This window comes from Mus musculus, chromosome 5, assembly GCF_000001635.26.
Source record: "Mus musculus strain C57BL/6J chromosome 5, GRCm38.p6 C57BL/6J".
NCBI lineage: Eukaryota > Metazoa > Chordata > Mammalia > Rodentia > Muridae > Mus > Mus musculus.
Genome location: NC_000071.6, coordinates 95,745,939 through 95,767,521, shown reverse-complemented (window position 1 = coordinate 95,767,521; position 21,583 = coordinate 95,745,939). Strand labels below are relative to the sequence as shown.

General features: G+C 40.7%; 1 protein-coding gene across 1 annotated transcript in view; it reads right to left on the bottom strand.

Annotated features, from left to right (window-relative positions):
- Positions 1–20,859: 20,859 nt before the first annotated feature.
- Gm7982 (predicted gene 7982) overlaps positions 20,860–21,583 on the bottom strand; it is a 60,257-nt gene continuing 59,533 nt past the window's right edge. Inside the window, exon 7 of the mRNA XM_030255007.1 lies at positions 20,860–21,534. Coding sequence (XP_030110867.1) covers positions 20,967–21,534 — 568 coding nt within the window. The 3' untranslated portion in view covers positions 20,860–20,966. The remainder of the gene's footprint in view (positions 21,535–21,583) is intronic.

Genomic DNA, 21,583 nt, shown 5'->3' with positions numbered 1-21,583 from the left:
AAAAACACAGTGCAGACACAAATCCCTTCTGGTGAAGAGATTTTAGAATCATACTAAAATTTTAATGAGTTTAAAATGAGTTTTATCAATTGCACTATTTTCTTCAGTGCATCTACTAAATCAGTGGTTCTCAACCTGTGTGACAGGACACCTTTGATGTACCATATTATATATCCTGCATATCAGATACTTATACTACAATTCATAACCATGGAATATTACAGTTAAAAAGTAACCATGAAATAATTTTTTGGTCGGGGTTCCCACAACATAAGCAAGTACATTGAAGGGTCACATCATTAAGAAGATTGAGACCCACTGGTCTAGACTGTCTTCCCCTTTCATCCCTGCCAGCATAGTCACAGGGAAGAAGCTTCTAGGCTAGACAGGGAGGTGAGAAGAGAGTCTGTCCTGTGGACTGCATCACAGCTCTGGGAACTGTGAAGTGCAGGAGAAACACCAGGATCTAGGATAAAAAACAAAAAAGCCACAGAAATTGAAGTCATAGGGAAGGAAAGTGACTTTTCCAAACCACAACTTAGTTCTTACTGGGGTTGTCAGTTGAAGATAACACACCTCAATTGGGACTTGTAGCAGGAAGGAGGTTGTTGAAGTAAGGGTATTATCTCTGCTCAAGAACCCGAAACCAAGGATTTCTGGACTTGTAGACATAAGATGGGAAGAGAATGTTAGCCAGTTTATTAACAATTGAAACACTTTTTGTGGGAGGTCTTGAGGTCACAGCCAGTCATAGGTTTGAACCAAGGAATTGATGCTGTAGAATTGTAACCGCATGTCTAGAAAAGTCCTGAGGGCTGAAGGTTGGGTAAATTGAGGCTTATTCTTTTCTTTTATTAGATATTTTCTTCATTTACATTTCAAATGCTATCCCAAAAGTCCCCTATATCCTCCCCCGGCCCTCCTCCCATACCCACACAACTCCCAATTCTTGGCCCTGGCATTCCCCTGTACGGTGGAATATAAAATTTGCTAGAAAAGGGGCCTCTCTTCCCAACGATGGCTGACTAGTCTATCTTCTGCTACATATGTAGCTAGAGACACGAGTTCTGGGGGTACTGACTAGATCATAATGTTGTTCCACCTATAGGGTTGCAGACAGCTTCAGCTCCTTGGGTACTTTCTCTAGATCCTCCATCAGGGACCCTGTGTTACATCCTATAGATGACTGTGAGCATCCACTTCTGTATTTGCCAAGTACTGGCATAGCCTCATAAGAGACAGCTATATCAGGGACCTTTCAGCAAAAACTTGCTGGCATGTGCAATAGTGTCTGTGTTTGGTGGCTGATTATGGGATGGACTCCTGGGTGAGGCAGTCTCTGGATGGTCCATCCTTTCATTATTTGCTCCAAACTTTGTCTCTACAACTCCTTCCGTGGGTATTTTATTCCCTATTCTAGGGAGGAATGAAGTATTCATGCATTGGTCTTCCTTCTTGATTTTCTTGTGTTTTGGAAAATGTATCTGGGGTATTCTAGGTTTCTGAGCTAAAATCCACTTTTCAGTGAGTGCATTTCACGTGACTTCTTTTGTGATTGGGTTACCTCATTCAGGATGATATCCTTCAGATACATCCATTTGCCCAAGAGTTTCATAAATTCATTGTGTTTGATAGCTGAGTAGTAGTACTCCATTGTGTAAATGTACCACATTTTCTGTATCCATTCTTCTGTTGAGGGACATCTGGGTTGTTTCCATCTTTTGGCTATTATAAATAAGGCTGGTATGAACATAGTGGAGTATGTGTCCTTATTACCAGTTGGAACATCTTCTGGGTATATGCCCAGGAGAGGTATTCCTGGATCTACTGGTAGTACTATGTTCAGTTTTCTGAGGAGCCACCAGACTGTTTTCCAGTATGGTTGTACAAGCTTGCAATCCCACCTTCAATGGAGGAGTGTTTCTCTTTCTCCACATCCTCAGCAGCATCTGCTGTCACTTGATTTTTTGATCTTAGCCATTCTGACTGGTGTTAGGTGGAATCTCAGGTTTGTTTTGATTTGCATTTTCCTGATGATTAAGGATGTTGAACATTTTTTCAAGTGCTTCTCAGCCCTTTGGTTTTTCTTAGCTTAGAATTTTTTGTTTAGCTCTGTACCCCATTTTTTAATGGGGTTATTTGAATTTCTGGAGTCCAGATTTTTGACCTCTTTGTATATATTGGATATTACTCCCCTATCAGATTTAGGATTGTTAAAAATCCTTTCCCAAATCTGTTGGTGGCCTTTTTGTCTTATTGACAGTGTCTTTTGCCTTACAGAAGCTTTGCAATTTCATGAGGTCCCATTTTTCAATTCTTGATCTATTTTTTTTAAATTAGGTATTTTCCTTGTTTACATTTTCAATGCTATCCCAAAAGTCCGCCATACCCACCCCCCCAACCTCCTACCCACCCACTCCCCCTTTTTGGCCCTTTGGTTCCCCTGTACTGGGGCATATACAGTTTGCAAGTCCAATGGGCCTCTCTTTGCAGTGATGGCCGACTAGGCCATCTTTTGATACATATGCAGCTAGAGTCAAGAGCTCTGGGGTACTGGTTAGTTCATATTGTTGTTCCACCTATAGGGTTGCAGTTCCCTTTAGCTCCTTGGGTAATTTCTCTAGCTCCTCCATTGGGGGCCCTGTGACCCATCCATTAGCTGACTGTGATCATCCACTTCTGTGTTTGCTAGGCCCCGGCATAGTCTCACAAGAGCTGACTGGAGTGAAGTGGAATCTCAGGGTTGTTTTGATTTGCATTTCCCTGATTATTAAGGATGTTGAACATTTTTTCAGGTGCTTCTCAGCCATTCGTTATTCCTCAGGTGAGAATTCTTTGTTCAGCTCTGAGCCCCATTTTTTAATGGGGTTATTTGATTTTCTGGAGTCCACCTTCTTGAGTTCTTTATATATATTGGATATTAGTCCCCTATCCGATTTGGGATAGGTAAATATCCTTTCCCAATCTGTTGGTGGCCTTTTTGTCTTATTGATGGTGTCTTTTGCCTTGCAGAAGCTTTGCAATTTTATGAGGTCCAATTTATCGATTCTCGATCTTACAGCACAAGCCATTGCTGTTCTATTCAGGAATTTTCCCCCTGTACCCATATCTTCGAGGCTTTTCCCTACTTTCTCCTCTATAAGTTTCAGTGTCTCTGGTTTCATGTGGAGCTCCTTAATCCACTTAGATTTGACCTTAGTACAAGGAGATAGGAATGGATCAATTCACATTCTTCTCCATGATAACCGCCGCTGTGCCAGCACCATTTGTAGAAAATGCTGTCTTTTTTCCACTGGATGGTTTTAGCTCCCCTGTCAATGATCAAGTGACCATAGGTATGTGGGTTCATCTCTGGGTCTTCAATTCTGTTCAATTGGTCTACTTGTCTGTAACTATACCAATACCATGCAGTTTTTATCACAATTGCTCTGTAGTACAGCTTTAGGTCAGGCATGGTGATTCCACCAGAGGTTCTTTTATCCTTGAGAAGAGTTTTTCTATCCTAACTCAATTTTTCAACGAATTAGAAAGGGCAATCGGCAGATTCATCTGGAATAACAATTCTTGATCTTAAAGCACAGGCCATTGCTGTTCTGTTTAGATTTTTTTCCCCTGTGCCCATATCTTCTTGGCTTTTCTCCAATTTCTCCTCTATAAATTTTAGTGTGTCTGGTTTTATGTGGAGTTCTTTGATCCACTTAGACTTGAGCTTTGTACAAGGAGATAAGAAAGATCAATTTGCATTCTTCTACATGATAACCACCAGTTGTACCAGCACCATTTGTTGAAAATGCTGTCTTTTAACCACTGGATGGTTTTAGCTCCCTTGTCAAAAATAAAGTAACCTTAGGTGTGTGGGTTCATTTCTGGGTTTTCAATTCTATTCCATTGATCTACCTGTATGATGCTGTATCACAATTGCTCTGTAGTACAGCTTGAGGTCGGGCATGGTGATTCCCCCAGAGGTTCTTTTATTGTTGAGAATAGTATTTGCTCTTCCAGGTTTTTTGTTATTCCATTTGAAATTGCAAATTTCCCTTTCTAACTCCATGAAGAATTGAGTTGGAATTTTGATGGGGATTGCATTGTATCTGAAGATTTCTTTTAGAATGATAGCCCATCCTTACTATATTACCCCTGCCAGTCCATAAGCATGGAAGATCTTTCCATCTTCTGAGACCTTCTTCAATTTCTTTCTTCAGAGACTTGAAGTTCTTGTCATACAGATCTTTCACTTCCTTAGTTAGAGTCACAGCAAGGTATTTTATATTGTTTGTGACTATTGAGAAGGGTGTTGTTTCCCTAACTTCTTTCTCATCCTGTTTATCCTTTGTGTAGAGAAAGGCCACTGATTTGTTTGAGTTAATTTTATATCCATCTACTGCACTGAAGCTGTTTATCAGGATTAGGAGTTCTCTGGTGGAATCACTTTAGGGTCACTTATATATACTATCATATCATATGCAAATAGTGATATTTTGACTTCTTCCTTTCCAATTTGTATCCCCTTGATCTCCATTTGTTGTCGAATTGCTCTGGCTAGGACTTCAAGTACAATGTTGAATGTTAGGGAGAAAGTGGACAGCCTTGTCTAGTCCCTGATTTTAGTGGATTGCTTCTAGCTTCTCACCATTTACTTTGATGCTGGCTACTGTTTTGCTGTAGATTGCTTTTATTATGTTTATGTATGAGACTTGAATTCCTGATCTTTCCATAACTTTTATCATGAAGAGTTGTTTGATTTTGTCAAATGATTTCTCAACATCTAACAAGATGATAATGTGGTTTTTGTCTTTGAGTTTGTTTATATAGTGGATTATGTTGATGGATTTCCATATATTAAACCATCCCTGCATCCCTGGGATGAAACCTACCTGTTCAGGATGGATGATTGTTTTAATGTGTTCTGGGATTCCATTTGCGAGGATTTTAATATTTTTGAATCGATATTCCTAAGGGAAATTTGTCTGAAGTTCTCTTTCTTTTTTGGATCTTTGTATGGTTTAGGTATCAGAGTAATTGTGGCTTCATAGAATGAATTGGGTAGAGAATCTTCTGTTTCTATTTTGTGGAATAGTTTGAGGAGTGTTGGAATTAGGTCTTCTTTGAATGTCTGATAGAACTCTGCACTAAACCCATCTGGTCCTGGGATTTTATTTTTGGTTGGGAGACTATTAATGACTGCTTCTATTTCCTTAGGAAAAATGGAACTGTTAAGATCGTGAATCTGATCCTGATTTAACTTTGGTACCTGATATCTGTCTAGGAAGGAGTCCATTTCATCCAGGTTTTCCAGTTTTGTTGAGTATAGCCTTTTGTAGTAGGATCTGATGATGTTTGGGATTTCCTCAGGATCTATTTTTAAGTCTCCTCTTCATTTTTGATCTTGTTAAGTAGGATACTATCCCTGTACCCTCTAGTTAATCTGGCTAAGGGTTTATCTATCTTGTTGATTTTCTTAAAGAACCAGGTCCTGGTTTGGTCGATTCTTTGAATAGTTCTTTTTGTTTTCACTTGGTTGATTTGAGCCCTAAATTTGATTATTTCCTGCAGTCTACTCCTCTTGGGTGAAATTGATTCCTTTTTTTCTAGAGTTTCTAGGTGTGCTGTCAGACTGCTAGAGTATGGTCTTATGGTCTCTCTGGTTTCTTTTTGGAGGCACTCAGGGCTATGAGTTATCCTCTTAGGACTGCTTTCATTGTGTTCCATAAGTTTGGGTATGTTTTGGCTTCATTTTCATTAATGTCTAAAAAGTCTTTAATTTCTTTCTTCATTCCTTCCTTGACCAAGGTATCATTGAGTAGAGTTTTGCTCAGTTTCCATGTGAATGTTGGCTTTCTATTATTTATGCTGTTACTGAAGATCATCCTTAGTCCATGGTGATCTGATAGGATGCATGGGATAATTTTAATATGCTTGTATATGTTAAGGCCTGTTTTGTGACTGATTATATGGTCAGTTTTGGAGGAGGTACCATAAGGTGCTGAGAAGAAGGTATATCCTTTTGTTTTAGGATAAAATGTTCTGTAAATGTCTGTTAAATCCATTTGTTTCATAACTTCTGTTAATGTCCATGTGTCTCTGTTTAGTATCTATTTCCAGGATCTGTTCATTGGTGGGATGGGTTGTTGAAGTCTCCCACTATTATTATCTGAGGTGCAATGTGTGCTTTGAGCTTTACTAAAGTTTCTTTAATGAATGGCTGCCCTTGCAGTTGGAGCATAGATATTTAGAATTTAGAGTACATCTTGGTAGATTTTACTTTTGATGTGTATGAAGTGCTCCTCCTTGTCTTTTTTGATATCTTTGGGTTGGAAGTCAATTTTATTCTTTATTAGAATGGCTACTCCAGCTTGTTTCTTCAGACCAAATACTTGGAAAATTGTTTTTCAGCCATTTACTCTGAGGTAGTGTCTGTCTATGTCCCTGAGGTGGGTTTCCTGTAAGCAGGAAAAAGTTGGGTCCAGATGGTGCAGCCAGTCTGTTACTCTATGTCTTTTTGTTGGGGAATTGAGTCCATTGATATTAAGAGATATTAAGGAAAAGTAATTGTTGCTTCCTGGTATTTTTGTTTTCAGAGTTGGGATTCTGTTCTTGCTGCTGTCTTCTTTTAGGTTAGTAGAAGGATTACTTTCTTGCTTTTTCTAGGGTGTAGTTACCATCCTTGTGTTGGTGTTTTCCCATCATTATCCTTTGAAGGGCTGGGTTTGTCTAAAGATACTGTAAATCTGGTTTCGTCATGGAATACTTTGGTTTCTCCATCTATGGTAATTGAGAATTTTGCTGGGTGTAGTACCCTGGCCTGGCATTTGTGTTCTCTTAGGATCTGTATAACATCTTTCCAGTCTTTCATAGTCTCTGGTTAGAAGTCTGGAGTAATTCTAATAGGCCTGCCTTTATATGTTACTTGACCTTGTTTTCCTTACTGCTTTTAATATTCTGTCTTTATTTAGTTCATTTGTTCTGATTATTATGTGTCAGGAGGAATTTCTTTTCTGCTCCAGTCTATTTGGAGTTCTGTAGGCTTCTTGTATGATCATGGGCATCTCTTTCTTTAGGTATGGGGAGTTTTCTTCTATAATTTTGTTGAAGATATTTGCTGGCCCTTTAAGTTGAAAATCTTCTTTCTCCTCTACTCCTATTATCAGCAAGTTTGGTCTTCTCATGGTATCCTGGATTTCCTGAATGTTTTGGGTTATGATCTTTTTCCATTATGCATTTTCTTTGATTGTTATGTCCATGTTCCCTATGGGATCTTCTGCATCTGAGATTCTCTCTTCCATCTCTTGCATTCTGTTGCTGATGCTCACATCTATGGTTCCTGATTTCTTTCTTAGGGTTTCTATTTCCAGAGTTGTCTTCCTTTGCTTTTCTTCATTGTTTCTACTTTCATTTTTAGATCTTGGGTGGTTTTGTTCAAATCCATCCCCTGTTTGGTTGTTTTTTCCTGTTTTTCTTTAAGGGATTTTTGTGAATCTTCTACCTGTTTAGCAGTGTTTGCCTGTAGTTCTTTTAGGACTTCTACCTGTTTAATAATGTTCTCCTGTATTTCTTTAAGTGAGTTATTAATGTCCTTCTTAAATCTTCTACCACCATCATGAGACATGAGATATGAGTTTAAATCTGCATCTTGCTTTTCGGGTGTGTTGGGGCATCCAGGACTTGCTGTGGTGGGTGTACTAGGTTCTGATGATGCCCAGTGTTCTTGGTTTCTGTTAGTAAGATTCTTACGTTTGCCTTTCACCATCTGGAAATTTCTGGTGTTAATGTTCAAGCTGTCTCTGGGTGGAGCTTGATCCTCCTGTGATTTTGTTAGCCTCTGTCTGCACTCTCCAACTCTCACCTGAGTTCCAGTGGTCAGAGTACTCTCTGCAGGCAAGCTCTCCTCTTGCAGGGCAGGTGTCCAGAAGTGTGGGGCTCTGATCCATATCCTGAGTTCTGGGGTCAGAGTCATCCATGTAGGCTGACTCTCCTCTGGCAAGGAACGTGCCCAGGGATCTGGGTCTCAGCTCAGCCTTCTGGCTGAGGATGAAGGCCCAATGGGACCCTGACTAAGATGCTCTGTTGCTTCTATTGCCCAACTGCTCTCAGATGATCATAAGGTCCTGGGTATGCTAGGGGTCCTGCGGTGTGGATCATCCTCTGGTGCCCTAGATGCCCTTGGCCTGGTTCATGGAGAAGATGGCCGGGCTGCCCCTGACCTGAATGGGTCCCAGCCTCTGGTCGGGTGGGGTTCCTCTGTCCCTGTTCCTGCTGGCACAAGACCCCCTGCCATTCTCTGGAGCTGATGTTGCTTTCCACTCACCCATGATCCCAAGGTCATCCCAAGGTCCTGCAGTGTGGAGAGCACTCTGGTACCCTTAGTGGCCTCCGCAGGGCTCAGAAGGAAGATGACAGGTATGTCCCCGACCAGAATGAGGATCATTGAGGCTTATTCTTAAGTTACTACTTTTAATATGAACTGGTGGAACTTTGTGTGTGTGTGTGTGTGTGTGTGTGTGTGTGTGTGTGTGTGTTGGTTGGGAGGGTTATATTGGAGAGTTTGAAAGGAGGAAAAGGAAGAGAGAGATGTTGTAATCATAATCTCAAAAATAAAATGTTATAGTGTTTATTATAAGAAATTTGCCAATAAAATCTCACATCAAAGTCAACCAGACTCAAAGTCTGTATATCTTTATAAACTTCTACACATGAAAAACAGTATTCTGATCTGTGGAACTTCACAATTGATTCTATAATTTCAATAAGGAATATATTCTAGTGCACCTATCTACCACAAAGCCTGAAAATCCCATGACATTTGAATGAGAAAACCATGTGATATATATCCTCTTTACAATGTACAACTCATGTCAGTCAGCACTTCTGTCCTCCCTGGTCCTCTAGTATTTAGTCCTTTTGTCTTCTTTCTGACTGTTTCTATTGTAACCAAATGACTACTCATGTACATATATGGACAGATACTGCATAGGAGAGAGAACATGCATTTTTCTTTCTGATATTGGGTGATCTCACTTGGTGTTAATCATTTTATGTCTATGCCTTTTCTGCATATTTTATAACTTTGTTCTTCTTTAGATCTGAATAGTAATCAATGTTACATATATATCAGCCTTTCATTTTTATTCTGTCTGTTGATGAACTACTAGTTGTAATGTAATTCAGTGCTCTAGTGAACACAGCAGCAGCAAACATTGGGGTGTGAAGTACCTCTGTAGTAGGGTATATAATCCTCTTTGCATATGCCCAGAAGTGAAAAAGCAAGGTCAGATACTATTGTTAGTTTTAGTTCATTCTGAGACATCTCCAGACACTTTCTTACAATTCTTGTATAATTTGCAGTACAGGCAACCATGACTAGTGCTCCATTCAATCTGCATACTTACCAACACTTCCTGTCAGAGTTTTTTTTTTTTTTTTTTTTTGGTTTTCCAAGACAGGGTTTCTCTGTATAGCCCTGGCTATTCTGGAACTCACTTTGTAGACCAGGCTGGCCTCGAACTTAGAAATCCACCTGGCAAAGGCTACAAAAAGGGACTTGTGTTTCTTTCATCAGTGACTGGGCACAAAACAAATCGACCTGTACGAAGTACCAGGACACCACAGAAAAGGGAAAACTTGGCTAAATTGTGAAACCAGCTTTACTTTCACAAGCCAATCTGACAACAGTGTTACAGGAGTGAATGCTCTCACAGTGAAATGTGCAGGTGGTTCTTATGTGTGAGGAGGGGATACATTTGTAACTAGAAAGGTAAAGTGGTTCTCAATTTCAGATTCAACACAAGTGAGTTGGGCTTATCAGCTAAGCTGGTGGAAAACACACTGAGCTCTTCCAGCCCTTCTTCCAAGGACCAGCTCCTCATCCCAGCTGGCATGCCTGCATGCTGAGTCCTAAGACCCCTTGAAGCCTTTTCAGAGTGTCCAAGGAGTCTCATCACCACAGTCATCATTCTCTAAAAGAATAATTCTGTGTGAGTCACATGACTTGTTATTGCCTAGTGAGAACATCAGAGGGACAGATTCAGAAAGGAACATGAGGAATTGATGACTTCAGTCTGTTCATCTGCTTCACAGTTGTCAGGTCTAATGATGTCCCCTCATACAGAAAGTTACTGGTCCTCGTATTGTTTACAATCTAGAAGACAAGTCACAAGAAAAAGCAATGTTACCTTAGGAAAGTCTACTAAAAGACTTTATTAAAGTCTATTAAAGACTTTACTCAACAACTGAGTGCCTTATTCCCTCCTTCTTTTTGTAATAATTTACATCAAGAAAATAAATTATAAGCTGATGCTGAGTTTTGTGAATGAACAATCTCTGGTGGGATGTATATGATGCTGTTTCTAGTCGTGGGGGTATCTTAATACCTGCTCTCAAGTTGGTGGCATTGTTTGGGAATACTCAGTCGCTATGATCCTGCTGGGGGATATTTGCCACTAGGGATGGGTTTGAATTTTTAAAAAAATGGGGGTGTTTTGGAGAGACCACACAGTGGTTAAGAGGCTGCTCTTTCAGACTACTGGGCTCATTTCCCATCACCCACATGAAAACTTTGGGGCATGCTGTCTTAACCAGTTTTCTGCTGTGTGACAAAACATTCTGACCAAAAGCAACTTGAGGAGTCAGGATTTCTTTCCTCTTACAGCCTTCAGGTCCCAGTCCTTAACTGAGGGGCATCAGGGGAGGAAGTCAAGCAGGAACCTGGAGGGGAATACTGGAGAAACCTCCTGCACTGGCAGCCAGTCTTTGTTGTTTAAGAGTCATCAAGGCTATACTGGTTTAGAAGGCATGAAGGGTAAAGGAGAGCATCTGAAGTTTGTCCCTGTGAGAAGCCAGGAGAGGACATTGGTGAAGTTAAAGCCTCAGTAACAGTTGAAGGCACATGTTTATAGGGGTGATGGAGAGAAGATGAAGCTTCGACCCTGAGAGAGCCTATGAGATCCTATTGCTAAAAGTGCAATCTTGACACAGCAGAAGACTCCAGTGTGTTGGAGCTGCCAGTATCATGTGATGACCCCAAGAACAACAGCAGCATTGAGTGTAGCAAGCCAGTAAGCAGCACCTTTCAAGGCCTCTGTGTAGGCTTCTGCCTCCAGGTTCCTGCCCTGTTTTAGTTCCCGATCTGAAGTCCTCTAGTGTTGCGTGCCTTCCAGCAGCTCACAAGGACAGGTACACCTGAATGACAGGCAGGCGCTGAAAGAGAGGGAAACTAGGTGACGAGAGAGATGAAACCAAGACAGTGTTCTGATCAAGGTTCAAATTTTTAATGGCAGACACGCTGTATAAAGGAGAGAGGAAGCCCATTCCCACCAAATCATCCTTGGAGTCCAGCTGCAGGTGACCACGTGTAGGATCAGATGTAGACTCCTGAATATCTAGGCCAACTCCCAGTAGGTAGCAGCGGACAGGGGCTGAACAATAGAGTGATCTATGGAGGCAGGATCCACCCTAGATAATCTCCTTAGTGGCAACAAAGTTGAGGAGGTCTGATTCAGTGAACTTCAGGTTGGGTGGGAGTGGGGGGGTGTTACACTCTAGTGACTCCTCTGACTATTGCCTGCCTTTGGCCCCTTTTCTCTAACTGGAAAACCTTGTCTAGCCTCAATAAAAACAGATGCACCTTGGTAAGCTAATGTGCATTTGTGTGAGGACTCCTCTTCTCTGAGGGGAAGTCAAATAAACCTCCCCAATTTGTTTTGGTCATGATTTTATCACAGCAATAGAAACCTTAAGTAAGATAATGATTTTGGTCTGTAAGCTCTGCTCAATTCCATAGAATGCAGTTATTAATGGATTGTGACTTTCTGTCTCAAAAAATACATGTGATTTTGAAGAATGATCCTTACGGGCTGGGAGTGCAGGTAGTAGGATCCTTGAATCTCTGAAGCAATCCTGTGGCCAAGATCAACCTGGTTTCCAGTAGGGGGCAGCACTGACACAGAGTATAAATGGTGCCTAGGGTAGTTGTGTGTTCTCACCAAGGGCTAGGCTGAGAAGCTTCCATACACCAACACCCTCTCCCCAGCTCTTGCAACCATGATTAATTTGTACTTGAAAATATAACTATATATAAATTATATGGGCTATATGGAATATATATGGAAATATATGATGTATGGAGATATAGATATATAGATAGAGATAGAGATATGGAAATATAACTAAATGGGCCTCTGGATGATTTTATTCTATTTGTTTTCTTCTTTTGGTTCTTCTGCTTTCCTGGTAGCAGAGTTTTGTCCTTCAGGAAATCATTGATAAGAAATGCCAGTCCCTTAGAATACCCAAAATACAATTTGCAAAACACATGAAACTCAAGAAGAAGGAAGACCAAAGTGTGGATACTTTGTTCCTTCTTAGAATGGGGAACAAAATACTCATGGAGGAAGTTACAGAGACAAAGTTCGGAGCAGAGCCTGAAGGAATGACCAACCAGAGACTGTCCCACTTGGGGATCTACCCCATAAACAACCACCAAACCCAGACACTGGGCAGATGCCAACAAGAGTCTGCTGACAGGAATCTGATATAGCTGTCTCCTGCGAGGCTCTGCCAGTGCCTGGCAAATACAGAAGTGAATGCTCATAGTTGTCCATTGGATGGAGCACAAGGTCCCCAATGGATGTGCCAGAGAAATACCCAGGGAGCTGAAGGAGACTGAAGCCTCATAGAAGGAACATCAATATGAACTAATCAGTACACTCAGAGCTCCTTGGAGCTATACCACCAACCAAAGAAAACACATGGTGGAAGTTGAGGCTTTAGCTATATTTGTAGCAGAGGATGGCCTAGTTGGTCATCAATGGGAGGAGAGTCCCTTGGTCCTGCTAAGACTCTCTGCCTCAATATAGGGGATTGCCAGGACAAGCAATGGGAGTGGGTGGGCTCGTGAACATGGGGAGGGGTAGGAGATAGGGGATTTTTGGAGGGGAAACTAGGAAAGGGGGTAACATTTGAAATATAAATAAAGAAAATATCTAATAAATATAATATCAAAAAAGGAAACGAAGAGGAAAGAAAGGAAAAGAAAGAAATGCCAGTCACTCTCCCTCACTCTTGCTCAGTGATCCCGAGTTTCGAGTAACAGGAGCTTCCTTTTTAGGCTATATCTCATGGTGGCCCTTGCATATGAAATACTATTTACTTCAAGAGAAAAGAAAAGGGGCACAGTCACAATCAGATTAGAGGAAAACAAAACAGTAGTAGTGTAAATAGTTTTATATCCTCCACTCCTAATTGCTACTGGTTGAAGAATATCATTAATGGTGTCAGGGCTCTCAAACTTATAGTAAAAGTTGACTAATTACTGCACAGAACAACCATAGCTCATGCATTAAGATCAACAATAAATGGGCTTCATGAAACTGAATATCCTCTGTAAGGCAAAAGACAGCATCAATAGGACAAAATGGCAGCATAAAGAATGGAAAATGAATTTTTGATCTTAGCCATTCTGACTGGTGTGAGGTGGAATCTCAGGGTTGTTTTGATTTGCATTTCCCTGATGATTAAGGATGTTGAACATTTTTTCAGGTGCTTCTCTGCCATTCGGTATTCCTCAGGTGAGAATTCTTTGTTCAGCTCTGAGCCCCATTTTTTAATGGGGTTATTTGTTTTTCTGGAGCCTACCTTCTTGAATTCTTTATATATATATATTGGATATTAGTCCTCTATCTGATTTAGGATAGGTAAAGATCCTTTGCCAATCTGTTGATGGTCTTTTTGTCTTGTTGATGGTGTCTTTTGCCTTGCAGAAGCTTTGCAACCTTATGAGGTCCCATTTATTGATTCTCAATCTTAACGGCACAAGCTGTTGCTGTTTTTTCCAGAACATTTCCCCTGTACCCATATCTTTGAGGCTTTTCTCTACTTTCTCCTCTATAAGTTTCAGTGTCTCTGGTTTTATGTGGAGTTCCTTAATCCACTTAGATTTGACCTTAGTATAAGGAGATAGGAATGGATCAATTCACATTCTTCTCCATGATAACCGCCAGTTGTGCCAGCACCATTTGTTGAAAATGCTGTCTTTTTTCCACTGGATGGTTTTAGCTCCCTTGTCAAAGATCAAGTGACCATAGGTGTGTGGGATCAGGTGACAGCAGATGCTGGCGAGGATATGGAGAAAGAGGAACACTCCTCCAAGGTTGGTGGGATTTCAAGCTTGAACAACCACTCTGGAAATCAGTCTGGCAGTTTCTCAGAAAACTGGATATAGTACTACCGGAGGATCCTGCAATACCTCTCTTGGGCATATATCCAGAAGATGTTCCAACCGGTAAGAAGGACACATGCTCCACTATGTTCATAGCAGCCTTATTTATTATAGCCAGAAGCTGGAAAGAACCCAGATGTCCCTCAACAGAGGAATGGATACAGAAAATGTGGCACATTTACACAATGGAGTACTACTCCGCTATTAAAAAGAATGAATTTATGAAATTCCTAGGCAAATGGATGTACCTGGAGGGCATCATATTGAATGAGGTTACCCAATAACAAAGGAACTCACACAATATGTACTCACTGATAAGAGGATATTAGCCCAGAAACTTAGGATACCCAAGATATAAGATACAATTTGCTAGACGCATGAAACTCAAGAAGAACGAAGACTAAAGTGTGGACACTTTGCTCCTTCTTAGAATTGGGAACAATACACCCATGGAAGGAGTTACAGAGACAAAGTTTGGAGCTGTGAGGAAAGGATGGACCATCTAGAGCCTGCCATATCCACGGTTCCATCCCATAATCAGCTTCCAAACGCTGACACCATTGCATATACTAGCAAGATCTTGCTGAAAGGACCCAGATATAGCTGTCTCTTGTCAGACTATGCCGGGGCCTAGCAAACACATGAGTGGATGGTCACAGTCAGCTATTGGATGGATCACAGGGCCCCCAATGGAGGAGCTAGAGAAAGTACACAAGGAGCTAAAAAGATCTGCAACCCTATAGGTAGAACAACATTATGAACTAACCAGTACCCCGGAGCTCTTGACTCTAGCTGCATATGTATCAAAGAATGGCCTAGTCAGCCATCACTGGAAAGAGAGGCCCATTGGACTTGCAAACTTTATATGCCCCAGTACAAGGGAACACCAGGGCCAAAAAGTGGGAGTGGGTGGATAGGGGAGTGAGGGGTGGGTAGGGTATGGTGGACTTTTGGGATAGCATTGGAAATGTAAATGAGGAAAATACTTAACAAAAATATACAAATAAATAAATAAATGAATAAAATTTATAACGCAAAAAAAAAGAAACTTTGCAGTTTCATGAGGTCACATTTGCCAATTCTCAATCTTACAGCACAAGCCATTGCTGTTCTATTCAGTAATTTTTCCCCTGTGCCCATATCTTTGAGGCTTTTCCCCACTTTCTCCTCTATAAGTTTCAGTGTCTCTGGTTTTATGTGGAGCTCCTTGATCCACTTAGATTTGACCTTAGTAAAGGGAGATAGAAATGGATCAATTCACATTCTTCTACATGATAACCACCAGTTGTGCCAGCACCATTTGTTGAAAATTCTGTCTTTTTTCCACTAGATGCTTTTAGCTCCCTTGTAGAAGATCAAGTGACCATAGATGTGTACGTTCATTTCTGGGTCTTCAATTCTATTCTATTGGTCTACATGTCTGTCACAACTCTGACACTCTTCATGATACTTTGCTATGCTTAAGGACAGAAGCCAGCAGCAGGGTCATATGATTAGTTTACAGTTCATAGCATACCCTCAGTCACTTCCACTCTTCTCAATCTCTCCCTATTCTCTTCCACACCTTGCCTCCCATTCTCCTCAGAAAAGGGGAAACCTCCCATGGATAAATATTAGCTTATCAATGTGCATCTTTTTCAATTAAGGCTAGACAATGGTGCCCAAATAAGGGAAAGTGATCAAAAGTTAGGCAACAGTCAGTAATCACCCCTTGTCCTGTCGTTTCTGTTCCATATGAAAGCCAAGCTTCAGAACTGTTAAATATGTGTAAAGGGCCTAGGTCTGTCTCATGAAAGTTCTCTGGTCGGTAGTTCAATCTCAATGATCCCAACTGTGGCTAGGTAGCTTGATTCTGTAGGTTTTTCTTGTGCTGTCTTTGATCTCTCTGGCTCCTTCAATCCTCCCCACCGCCTACAAAATTCCCTGAACTTCGTTTGCCTGGGGTCTCTGCATGTGATTCTATTTATGGCCATGTGATTCCTCTCCAAGGAGAGTTGTGCTAGGCTCCTGTCTGCAGAATATCATTAGTAATGTCAGGGCTCTTGAACAGATTGGAAAAGGTGATGACTTCTTGAAATGAACACCCATGGCTCAGGCACTCAGTTCAACAGTTAATTAAAGGGACCCCATTAAATGGAATATCCTCTGGAAGACAAGGGACAGAATTAGTATGTCAAAACAGAAGCCTATAGAATGAAAAAACAAACAAACAAACAAACATCTTTACCATCTATTCATTTGTCAGAGGGCTGATATCCAAACAAAATATATATCTCCAGGAACCAGACATCTACAAACCAAATACCCCATTTAAAAATAGGGTACAGAGGTCAACAGAGAATTTTCAACAGAGGAATCTCTAATGGTCAAGAAGCAATTCACGACATATTCTACTTTCCTCGTCAAATGCATATTGAAAGTACTTTGAGGGTCCATCCTATAACCATCAGCATGGTTAAAAAATGGGAATGGGTGGGTAAGAAAGTCGGGGGGAGGGTATGGGGGACTTTTGGGATAGCATTCTAAATGTAATTGAGGAAAATACGTTATAATAAAATATATATATATAAAAAAAGATTTCCACTTTAAAAAAAAAGACTAAAAACTCAAGATGCAGTACATGCTGGTGAGGATGTGGAGTAAGGGAGACAGTCTTCAAATTCTGGTGAGTGTGTCAACTTTTATACTACATTTGTAAATCAATCTTGATATTTCTCACAAATAATTCTACCTCATAACCCAGTTATATCACTCCTGGGCAAATACTCAAAACATGTTTCCCCATAATACAAGGATACTTGCTCAACTACATTCATAGCACCTTTATTCATAATAGGCAGAAAGTGGAAACAACCCACCTGTCCCTCTACCATAGAATGGATAAGGAATATTTTGTACATTTATGCCATGGAATCGTGGTCATCTACTAAAAATATGGAATATTATGTGATTTTCAGGCAGATGGATGAAACTGGAAAAGATCATTCTGAGTGAGGTAACTCAGACCCAGAAGGAATTGCGTGTTATGTAGTCACTGTTAATGCATTATTACTTATAGAGTATAAAATGACCATGCTACAATCCAAATCCGCGAACAAGCTAAGTAACAATTGGGAACAAGGTAGAGTGATTGAATCTCACTCAGAAGAGGAAATAAAATCGGTATCAGTGGTGATTTCTTAGGGAGAACTATATAGGAGAGGGTACAGGGACAGGAACATTTTGGGGTATCAGGTATGGTGGGAAGGGCCAAGGGATTTAGAGATTTGGGAGATAGAAAAGCAATCCATGTGGGGGCATTTCAGGGAAAAGCAAGAGACCTTGGATGGAGCAGGCTGCTGGGAGTATATGGGAGGGACCTTGGCTGAGAGCCCAGCAGATGGGTATAAAGAGATGAAGTAGCCACCTCCTCTAGCTAGGCAAGATTTCCAATGGAGGGAGGGGGACACCAATCCACCAATTCCTATCCAAAAATTTCCCTGCCTACAAGATATGCAGGTATAAAGATAGAGCAGAGATTGAAGGAATAAACAACCAATGATTAACCAAACTTGAGATCTACCCCATGGAAGAGAGCCAAACTCTGACACTCTTAATGATACTTGGTTATACTTAAGGACAGAAGCCTTGCATAACTGTCTTGCGAGTGGCTTCATCCAGCACCTGATGGCAGCAGATGGATACCCACAGCCAAACATTAGACAGAATTTGGGGAGTCTTGTGGAAAAGTCAGAGGAAGGATAGAGGGAGCCAGATGGTGAAAAGATCAGCCCAGGGCTTTTTACCAAATTTGACCAAACAGCAGAGCTTAAGGACCCAGCCATTCCTGGAAGACAGAGGAGGTCATGAAGCATGTAGGCACCCTCCCTTCCTGGATTACATTTCTCAGGAATACCCATGGGCACAGCGTCCATTTGCCACCTACAGACAAGAGAAGTCCTTGCCACCTCATTCCCTAAAGACCAATCAGTTTAAAATTCATACTGTGCCTAGTTGCTGTATAAAAACTGGCCAAATGGGCCATGTGGGTTTGGGGCCTCTTCTTGAGGTGCATGACGATCCTAGCATACTGGAACAATAAATTTCTCTTGACTTTGAAATCATCACCTTCTACGAGTTCTTCACTCGAGGGTCCCCATTAGCTAAGGGTCATCAGAGCTTTACAACAGAGTCAAGCATTCCAGAAGGAGACCTACATAACTAAGTCATGTGGACCCATTGGGAGTTCACACAGACTGAACTACCGATCAAAGAGCATGCATGGTCTAGACCTAGGCCTCCTACTCATATGGAACAGATGTGAAATTTGGTCTTAAATGAGGGTCTCCTAAAAATCAGACTGGGTGTTTTCTCCTTTTGAACTTTGTTCTCTGCATTTGGAACCTTTTCCCCTTGATGGGCTGACTTGTCTGGCTTCAGTGGGTGAGGATGCATTTAGTCCTGATGCAACTTGGTGTGTCAAAGTGGTGTGGAACCTGGTAGGGGTGGGGAGTGTGTGCCTCTCCTTTGCTGAGGAGAATGGCAGAAGGAAATGAGATGAAAAGGTCAGAGGGTAGAACTGGGAGGAAAAGACAGGCAGGAAGTGATCAGGTGGTAAAGTGAATACATAAATGAATTAATGAAAGCAAAAAGAAATGAGAAACAGGGAGCTAGACATGTTAGCATTTAAACTTTGCCCACAACAAACTGAACAGAAACAAGTTTTTCCTGAAACATGTTAGCAACATATATTCTCATGAGCCACTTATAATTACACTAAATAGTCATGAAATATGCAATTATTTTGATATAAGACAAAGTTCTGAACATTGGATTGAAGCTTGGTGCCTTTAGTTAGTATGTACTTATAACTGATAATTAGTATATGTCAATTACACAAAGAATGTTGTTTCAGTCAGACATTTCCCTAAGACATAAATAGGTAAGGTTATATTTAGTTCTTATTTCTCTCCCTCTGTACATTGTTTCTTTCTCTTCTCTGATCAAGATATGCGTAAAGACTATACTATAGAAATTGTTCAGGATTTTTTATTATTTTGATTTTTATTTACTTATTTTGAACGGTTTTGTTCCTTTCCTGATCAGGGATAAGATGAGTTCAAGAGACATCAAAAGGAAAGTGCTCAGGGACTCTGGCTCCCTATCAAGAGGAAGTTTTTTGAATTTTTATATTAGGTATTAGATAAGTAGATAGAATGCTACTGAATTCCTGCTCTGAATTCTCAACCTAGAGGGTGCTGAGATAATTGTTACATATTATCACACCCTGTTAATTTGGTTCATAGATCCTGTGAATGGCTAGGTAAACATTCTATGAAATGAAGCTCATCCTGACCATTCTTAGAATGACTCAGGATATTGCTATATCATTGGCTGATCTATATAGTGACTATCTAAAATAGGAAACAATCAAGCAAACCAGCGACACACACATGTACACAAAATGTTTGAATTGTAATGAATTAAAGATAATGCCAAAGTCGTAAGCTTTTGTGCAAAATAAATTCCTGATTCCTTTTGATTCTCTATCCATGAGTATGTTTACCATTCTCAAACATGGGCCTGTAAGGATCAAAAATTATGAATCCTGGTTGCTCTTTCAGACAACTGGAGTTCAGTTCTAGACAAGCACCTGGTAGCTGACAACCATCTATACAACGTTCTGATGCCTTTTTCTATCATGCAAGGATACATGCAAATAAAAGAGGAATATACATAAAATACATACAGAAATAAATATTGCAGAGTGACAAACTACTAATTTCTTCTCACTCACCCATAGTGAAAGAGTTCAAACTCTGGAGCTCAGAGCATCTTACAATATTGCTCACCAATGGAGCTCAAAGGATATGCCTAAAACTCCAAATGCTCCCTTCACAGACACACAAGTGCTACTGAACAACATCACCATTTTAATTAATTGGGCCATTTTTTATTCCCTTGTGAAATTGAGTCCTTTTTTATTTAAAGAGTTCTTCAGCTGGTTGAATAGCTACCTGTGTATTATGTGGATTTGTGCATGTGAAAGGTGGGATCCACAGAGGACAGAAAGGAGGGTCCTAGCACCTGAAGCCTGAGTTCCATTTGACAGCCACGTGGTTATTAGCTCTGAAACAGAACTTTGGTTCTCTGCAAAAGCAGCATGTGCTCTTCACTGGTGAAGAGTCTCTCTCAATCTACATGTTGTTTGTTTTAAGAATATGAAAGCATGTTAATTGTGGGAAAATATCAGGTGAGTTCACTGGTCTTAAGGAACAAGTTCAGGGAATTGGACATTCAGACAGGGAGAAAGGGTGTGAGGGAAGACAGAAAGAACGAGTCTGAGAGAGGTATGTTCTTTATTTTTTTTTCTTCCTCTGTACTTTAGGCCAGCCTAGAAGTTCATATATTTCCCACCATAACTGATAACTTTATCCACCTTCCCAAGATTGTGAATTTTGACATGCCTGGCTTCAATGTGTACTTTTTTACTTCTTTCCAGAGGGTGATTGTTGTAGTCTTTTAATTTAGATGCTTTATTCAATTCAGACAATAACAATGATGTTTAAACAAAGAAATCATGTTCTAAGTTTTCAATAAATACAGAGTAACAAATTATTTTATTGATAGTTTACAGAAAGGGGGTATAATGACTAGGCTGAGTGAGATTTTTTTCTCTGTTCTTTTTATTACAACTGAAGATGGAAAATACATTTTTTTTGGTAAGACATGTGTCCCAAACCTTATTTTTATTCAAATCCAGAATGTTCCCATTTTACTGCCAGCAACGACAAAGGTTGGCCACCTGGTCAAAGACCCAGCGCTCCCCACATGTGTGGCAGATATCTGTAGCAAAGGAGGTGTTCTTGGGCTGCCTTATTGCCCTCAGTGTATCCATGAGATCCTGACAAAGTCGCACAAATCTTTCTACAGAGACTTGAGCAAATTCATCATAGCACTCCAGAGGGGCAGGGTATTGTTCCACATTCATCTTGCTCCAGTTGGCTGTGTGCTGCAAAAGGTCCTTCAGGAAGGGCATGGAGAATTCATTGTTGTAGAAGTTGATATTGGAGATCTGAGAGCATTGTTTGAATGCAGGTAGGAGGACACTGAGCTGGGAGTCCTTCATCCTACACCCCTGCAAATCCAGAGTCTCAAGAGTGCCTGCCACTTTCATGAGGAGACCTCTCAGAGGCATAAGATCCAAATCCAGTAAGACCACACCTCTCAATTCCAGATGTTTTAGCTGAAAGAGGCTCTGACAGCAGGCAAAGGAATCCAAATCTCTCTGTGAAATCAGGGAGTAAGTAATGGAGAAGGTCTTCAAGGGTGTCATCAAGCACCTAGAGGTAAAGGAGACAGATGGTTAGTTATGGCAAATGGGCTTGTAGA